Source organism: Aricia agestis, chromosome 19 (assembly GCF_905147365.1).
Source record: "Aricia agestis chromosome 19, ilAriAges1.1, whole genome shotgun sequence".
Classification (NCBI taxonomy): Eukaryota; Metazoa; Arthropoda; class Insecta; order Lepidoptera; family Lycaenidae; genus Aricia; species Aricia agestis.
The window spans coordinates 1,519,368-1,527,813 of record NC_056424.1 but is presented as its reverse complement, the minus strand read 5'-3'; the positions used below and the strand labels follow the sequence as shown (position 1 = coordinate 1,527,813).

Below are 8,446 nucleotides of genomic sequence, written 5' to 3'. Positions count from 1 at the left end.
ATAATGGAGTATTTGCCAACGGAGAGCGTGCTGAAGATCCGTTCGTCAGCCATAGAGGCTGTGAGGAAGGAGGTGAACCTGCACAGACCTGGAGAGATGGAGGAAGCAGTCAGGATCCTGGACGAGTGGATACACCAGCAGCCGCATTATATTTATAAGGAAATACGTGAGTTTTTTTAGTAACTTGTTGTTTCCAACTTCATTGCATGAGAAGCGTACCTACATTTTTTTGGGATTCAAATGTACATTATATATATTCCAGGACTCACAGTAGCCTAATAATAAATTTGATCAAATTAAATGAAAATTGTAAACAGAATTGGTTGAGGTTTAATCGAATTTCGAAAAAGGCGCTAATGAAGAATAAGAATTAAGTATTTCATACTTTTTAGATCATATTTTTAAGAATATTGTTTTTACCTTGGAAGTCGGTTTAAATTTGTTACAAAGTAATAATGCTGGAATATCCTCAACAATCCATACATAATATTACAAATGCGAAAGTGTGTCTGTCTGTCCGTCTGTCTGTTACTTCATCACGCCCAAACCAAGAATGAACGGCTCCTGTGCGATAAGGGAATTTTGGCGCAACTGAGTTGTGCGCGTCATCTAGTAAACTTATACTTAACTCTGAGGAGCTGCGAACAGTCCGCGCGGAACTAGTTGGCCGCGCCTTAGGTATGTGAGCGGTGGGACGGAGAGACGGGGGCGCTTGATTTTGACAGTTCTGGCTAGTTTAGACCACGGTTTCTCAAAGTGGGGTACGCGAACCCCTAGGGGTTCGCCATTCGACGGCAGGGAGTTCGCGACAAGATTTATTTATTTATTTATTTATTTATTTATTTATTTATTTATTTAGGACCAAAAACAGTTTTGCATGAATTACAACATTAGGTTTAGACATTAAAAATACACGCTACATACAATAACTAATTACAATTGGTCACAGCATGCAATTACATTAAAAAGTAAACGGTAAACACAAATAGAAATAAAAATAAGATACATAAAAACATCTATAAATATGCTTTTACAATAAAATACAGATTTAAAATTAAGAAAAAATAAAATAATGATACAATTCATTAACTTACAATAATTCATTAAATAAAGTTAAAATTACAATGAAAAGGGTTTAATTCAATTGTAAAATAAATTATAAAACGTTTTTTAAATATAAGTTATGTAAAAATTTAAGTTAAAATGGTTATTAAAATACAGATTTGAAATAAAATAATAAAAAATACAATTCATTGACATACAATTCATTAAAATAATAATAAAGATTTATGTAATGGTGGCTTAATAACTGGCAGGAAAAGATGGCTGGATTCGTAACCCGTTTACGGTCACTAACGAGAGCATAATTTCTAGTTTGAGTATCAAGCAACAAGAGTCATTATTAGAAATGTCCGTAGATGAAACTCTTTAAGCTGATTTCAAAAGGAATGTCTTTGACAGATTTTTGGGCAGCCAGACAGGCAGAGTATTTTGAACTCTCACGCAAAGCGGTGAATATCCTTTTACCCTTTGCTACAACATACCTATGTGAGAGTTTTCGCACAGAAATCGACTTGATACCGAGTCAGAATAAAGGTGAAAATTGTCCAAAATTTCTCCTAGCATTGATTCCATTTCGACAAGAAACAAGCACAGTGCACACCCGTCCCATTAATTTAGAACACATTTCTTTTGAACCTTATTTTCTTCAAAAGTAAATTGGGGGGGGGGGGGATTTAATTAGTTAGCAAGGGGTTCGCTGTCACCTGGAAATTTTAACAGGGGTGGAGCCGAAAGTTTGAGAAACCCGGGTTTAGACAAAACGCACAAGAGATTACAATAGCAAGATGAGTCCGCCGATAAGAAGACAATCTAAGGAAATGACGGTTTTGTTCGCCAGCTCCTCAAGTTCGAACTAAAAATTCGAATTGAAAAGAAAAACAAATTGAGTTCAAGAGATGCGCGTTACTATAATATTATTGTCGAAATGGCCATAAATCATAATACTTTCGTATATACAACAACATTCGTTCGTGTATGCGCCACGCCGGCTTGTCTTGAAACGTACACGTGCGGAATTCCTTCCGTTTCGGAAAAAAACGAACGTGTGCGCCAGTTAATGTATTTTTTACTGATTCTATGCATTTGAATTTCCAAATACGGAAAACTGAGTGTTTGGTGTCTGGTGTCGTCGTGTATACTTACTATAAGCCACTAACCCATTTCCACTCCACCTAAACCGTCCTTTTCCAGCGAAGCCCTACCTGGAGTCCACGATCGTCACCAACAAGGGTTCGGTGGAGAAGTCGAAGGCTATGATCGACAAGCTGTGCACGCTGCGGACCCTCATGCCGGACCAGTTCCAACCGCTGGACGCGGAGAAGGCCCTTAAGGCTGTTAGAGACATCGCGTAAGTATCATAGAGAGCTTAGCAAGAAGAATTAGGGGTTTCTATTTTACTAGATAACTCCCGCGACTCCGTTGCGCCTAAATTCATTTATCGTGCGGGAACCGTACATTTTTCCGGAATAAAAACTATCCTATGTCCTTTCTCGAGACTTAAAGTCCATGAAAATTTTCAGCAAAATCGGTTCAGCTGTTGTGAAGAGATAACAGACAGACAGATAGACAGACACACTTTCATGTTTAGAAAGGGGCTGGTGGCAAATATCGAAAAACCTCATTGACGGCTCTGAGAACGACAGCATGAGAGCACTAGAACTGACATGAACAGACTGTCTTGTCCTGAAATATAATATGGATTTGTAATTCAGTTTTATAACGTTGGAACTACTCTTTATCTTATTGTCTGCCAATTCCATGTGTGCCTGTCGATTCGTACACACGTACCACAACCACGCGACAACCACAACCACAACTATTATACTACTCACACCTACCACATTTTGCAGCGGTTGTCTACCACTTGTGTGATACCGACCACATTGCAACCACAAGCGAAGTAGTGGCCGACCACATCGCAACCACAACGTTGCGTTGATGCAACGACAGTGCGCGCACAACGCCCGCGCTCTTCCCTCTTTCCGTTTTATTGACTTTCGTACGTAACCATATCGCAAATACAGGCGACAACGCAACCACGTCGACATTTTGTCGGTTCCACAACGCAACTACAAAAAGCTGCAGCGACACCATTAACACGTAATTACCAGTATACGTGGGAGAGCCATGCTTCGGCACGAATGGCCCGGCTCGACCGGAGAAATCCACGTTCTCACAGAAAACCGGCGTGAAACAGCGCTTGCGTTGTGTTTCGCCGAGTTTTTTTTTTAAACGGGCTTTGGCCCACCACACATTCCCACCACTGTATCTCCTGTGTCGCCAGGCCGACAGCGGCATTCAACCACGAAAACCCTTTGATATGATCTCAGGGAGCCCGAGGGACATGCTAAAGCTGTCTTGGGACCCGCAACGAAATTAATCAGAAGAAAATAGGAGGAGTAGGAAGAATTCCAGATTCCCTCCCCAATATAAAGCGGGAGACAGCACAAAGTTGCAGTGACCGAAAGTCAAAGAACTGAAGGGGAGAAGCACCACGGGAATTAACGTTAATAATAATAGTGACTACTATGCTAGAGCTAAATTAATTTATTGTGTTAGACTGTTGCCAATAGTAATTGTGACAACAACGCTTGAAGGCACGGAAGTTCCTAGCGCTGTCCACGAGATCACCGTAGTATGCGACACCAGATGTGCAGAGTAGGTTGTTTAGCATTGTAGTTCTTTCGTCCTGCCAGAAACTGCACTCCCAGAGAACATGATGAGCTGTTTGTTCAAACATGTTGCCTTCGGTCGAGCACTCGCATATGGGTGATGCTACCAGATTAAATCCGTAGAGTTTGGCCTTAAAATTTCCATGACCGGTCAGGAATTGAGAAACGCAGTGATCAATATCCATCCAATGTTTGGATAGTCGTTCACGAATATTAGGGAAAAAATTATAAAGATGTCGCCCCTTGGTGGAACAGTCCCAACGCGTCTGCCATTCGGAGATTAGGCTTTGCAAAGAGTTTTCTAAAGGTTCAAACAATCTTGCTATTTTATTTCTATCGCGAGCGCTTAAAAAGAACGGGTTGTCAATGTTTTTGTTATGACAGTACATTGTCGCACGACGCTGAATCTCAAGGTCAACGGGTAAAACTCCGGCTAACACGGGCAAGGCTTCGGTGCTTGTGGTTCTGTAAGCTTTGCACAAGAATATAAGAGCAAGACGTTGGCTTTGTAGCAACTTGTGACGAGCCGCGCCGATAGTTGCTCTGTTGGCCCACAAATGCTACCAAGGTAAGTAGCAGTGTAAATTAATTTTAGGGTTTTGAATGAGAGGCCCCATGTCGACGTAGATATTTTGGTAAAGGAGTAAAAGTTGCGTTTCGCTTTCTCACCGGTTTGAATTATATGTTCTAAAAATGTGAATTTATTTTCTAAGTAAAAACCAAGATAACAGAGTGACTGTTTGCATTCAACGTTAATATTGTCAAGTTTAATGCTAGGGGAAGATATAAGAGAACCTTTTAAAAGAATTTGGTAAGTTTTTTGCGCGGCGAATTTCAGACGATTACGCTTACACCAGTGAGATAATAAATTAAGACTACTGTTGGCTTTAGACTCAATTTCGGAACGCGAGTTTGCTTGAACGATAAGAAACCCGTCATCGGCATAACCAACTAGTATACAAAGCGGTGGAAGTGGAAGACTTAACAAATCGTCGAATCCGATGTTCCATAATTTAGGCGAAATTACCGATCCTTGAGGGCAGCCGCATGTTAAATCTTTGACATGTGTACAATGTCCTAGACGAAGCTTAGTTTGACCGTTAGAAAAGTAAGAATGTATTATAGAATAAATATTGCAGTAACACCCTCGATTTTTTAGTTTTAATAGCACCATCGGCCACCAGGCATGGTCGAAAGCCCCGGAAATATCTAATGAAATAGCGACCACGTATTTAGTTTCCGACAAATTAACTATTCTTCTTACTTCTAACGCCGCGTCCACAGTCGATTTCCCGGCGGTGAAACCGAACTGGTGGCTATGGAATTTAGGGCCACCGGGTAGCAGGCGAGGTACGATGAGACGTTCTAGTAATTTACCTAAGCAAGGCAGTAACGTTATCGGACGGTAAGATTCTGGGTCGTCAGGAAGTTTGTTTCCCGCTTTAGGTATTAATTTTATGCAACCGGAACGCCAAATTTTTGGAAATATACCTTCTGCGATACATCTGTTGTAAACATATAGAAACGATGAATTGGCCGCTAAACACGCTTGCTTTATCATAATATTCGATATTTTATCCTCGTGTTTCGCCGAGTGAGTGAGTTCACCGGAGACCCAATCCCCTACCCTATTCCCTTCCCTACCCTCCCCTATTCCCCTTCCTTGCCATCCCTACACTTCCATATTACCCTACTAGCTGTTGCCCGCGACTTCGTCCGCGTGGACTTCAGTTTATAGCGCGCGATGTCAACAAAATTGGTGTCAAAAGCTATTATAAAAAATACCCTGGTACCCCTTAAATCAAAACAGCTGTGCAGTGTGTACATAATATTTCATTTTTTTTAAATTAAACTTTATATATTATGCCAAATTTTAAAGCTTATTTAGCCCCCCAATTACACAACTTTACCCATAAACTATTTATCATTGATAGGTTTAAGGTTACGTCACCCTATGTAATATAATGTAAAATATATAAGGCTTATTAAATAACGCAAAGAAATAACAATCGAAAAAAAACGAAATTTAAGAGTATGATGTTACCACCTCTTATAGAAAGATGTTGGGCAAGCGTTAGCGCGATGTAAAAGACGCACGGCGCCATCTAGTATGAATTTTTGGAACTAACTTAATTTAAACAAATTTTCGTATTTTCACCCCCTTACAACCCTTTTTTCCAGTAAAAAAGTAGCCTATGTCCTTTCTCAGGCTTTAGACTATCTGTATACAAAATTTCATTACAATCGGTTCGGTAGTTTTGGCGTGAAAGCGAGACAGACAGACAGACAGAGATACTTTCGCATTTATAATATTAGTATAGATTAGTATAGAACGTGTATAACGTGGGAGAGCCATGCTTCGGCACGAACGGGCCGGCTCGACCGGAGAAATACCACGTTCTCACAGAAAACCGGCGTGAAACAGCGCTTGCGCTGTGTTTCGCCGAGTGAGTGAGTTTACCGGAGGCCCAATCCCCTACCCTATTTCCTTCCCTACCCTCCCATATTCCCTTCCCTTCCCATCCCTACCCTCCCCTATTACCTTATTTCCTCTTAAAAGGCCGGCAACGCACCTGCAGCTCTTCTGGTGCTGCGAGTGTCCATGGGCGACGGAAGTTGCTTTCCATCAGGTGACCCGTTTGCTCGTTTGCCCTCTTATTTCATATAAAAAAAAATAACAATCGAAAGAATCGAAAACCCATGTTTAACATGGTACAACCTCTTATAGAAATACGCATGAGCAAGCAATAGCGCGATCTAGGGGACTCTTGGCGCCATCTATTTTGAGTTTTTGGAACTAACTTAATTTGACCAAATTTACGCATTTTCACCCCCTTACAACCCCCTTTTCCAGTTAAAAAGTAGCCTATGTCCTTTCTCAGGCTTTAGACTATCTGTGTACAAAATTTCATTACAATCGGTTCAGTAGTTTTGGCGTGAAAGCGAGACAGACAGACAGACAGACAGAGATACTTTCGCATTTATAATATTAGTATAGATAAGATTCTAACGTATTAAAAACTATAAACAAAAACATACTAACTAATAAGTATGATTAGTTCTATGTTACAATAAAGTAAAAAATAAAACGCCATCTGTTGAATCGTATTAGAACTAAAATGTTCATTCCATCGATATATTTCTGGATTTTTTATAATATTATACATAAAATATGTTTAAGATTTTTGAAATTTTATTTTAACACACATCCAAGACCCAGGAACATTGAAAACTTTTTGTTCCGCCTGCGGGACTCGAACCCAGGACTCCCGGGATGAGCGCTGGCCACGCGCAATGCGAATTCATTTTCATCGAAATTTTCATGGAAATAAGATATTTTCCCACATCAAAATGTAGCCTATGTCCTTTCTCAGACTCTAGAATAACTGTATACAAAATTGCATTGCAATCGGTTCAGTAGTTTTGGCGTGAAAGCAAGACAGACAGACAGACAGACAGACAGAGATACTTTCGCATTTATAATATTAGTATGGAAGTATGGATAAAATATATTTAAGTAAAAAATAAAACGCCATCTGTTGAATCGTATTAGAACTAAAATAAAATAAAACGCCATCTGTTGAATCGTATTAGAACTAAATTGCATCGATATATTTCTGGATTTTTTATAATATTATACATAAAATATATTTAAGATTTTTGAAATATTATTTTAATACACATCCAAGACCCAGGAACATTGAAAACTTGTTCCGCCTGCGGGACTCGAACCCAGGACCCCCGGGATGAGCGCTGGCCTGCGCAATGCGAATAAATTTTCATCGATATTTTCATGGAAATAAGATATTTTCCCACATCAAAATGTAGCCTATGTCCTTTCTCAGACTCTAGAATAACTGTGTACAAAATTTCATTGCAATCGGTTCAGTAGTTTTGGCGTGAAAGCAAGACAGACAGACAGACAGACAGACAGACAGACAGACAGAGATACTTTCGCATTTATAATATTAGTATGGATTCCCTCTTAAAATGCCGGCAACGCACCTTCAGCTCTTCTGATGCTGCGAGTGTCCATGGGCGACGGAACTTGCTTTCAGGCGACCCGTTCGCTCGTTTGCCCCCTTATTTCATAAAAAAAAATACTGCTTGACGGCATTTTGTCGTGACGTGGTGTGGTTGTGGTACGTGTGCGTTGGCCCTTAGACTTAAGTCTATATTTCAATCCGCTGTTCATACATGTTGAAGTTATATTCATAAGATATCTTCACATTCCAGATACATGTGTTTCCTCCCGCAGCAGACGGAGGACTACCACAGGCTGATCGTCATCAAGACCACGGTCTACACCAAGGAGCTCCTGCATCTGTTTTACAAGGCCAGCTACATGGTGAGAACTAATTCCCTTAGCGATGCAGGAATGTTAGGCGAATCGCGGGTACCACTACCGCCACAATACCTTTATCGAGAAGAATGGCATTTGGCAGCGCGTGGCGTAAGAAACATGCACAAGCGAAAAGATGGAAAAATTATTTTAAATAATAAATCATCCAAGTGGATCAGGAGCTGTCATATTTCATGACTGACAATGAGATTATTGATAATGCAAATGGAGTAATTTGGCCTTCTTAGTTTGTAATAAGCTAGTATTTGCAGACAGGCATCATCTCCTACTCCTCCTACCTTTCTTCTGATTAATTTCGTTGCGGGTCCCAAGACATATTTAGCTTGTCCCTCGGGCATCCCTGCGATCA

At 40.3% G+C, this 8,446-nt stretch overlaps 1 protein-coding gene across 6 annotated transcripts in view; it reads left to right on the top strand.

Annotated features, from left to right (window-relative positions):
* The window catches only part of LOC121736385, a 29,750-nt gene continuing 21,304 nt past the window's right edge, over positions 1–8,446 (top strand). For 5 of the 6 annotated variants that reach the window (XR_006037003.1, XR_006037002.1, XM_042127557.1 and 2 more), the window contains exons 1-3: positions 1–166; positions 2,254–2,410; positions 7,971–8,082. Coding sequence is in view for 4 of the 6 variants with exons in the window: in XM_042127557.1 (XP_041983491.1) it covers positions 4–166; positions 2,254–2,410; positions 7,971–8,082 (432 nt within the window). In the remaining 2 variants the exon portion in view is untranslated. The remainder of the gene's footprint in view (positions 167–2,253; positions 2,411–7,970; positions 8,083–8,446) is intronic. The other variant, XM_042127556.1, reaches the window with a different exon arrangement.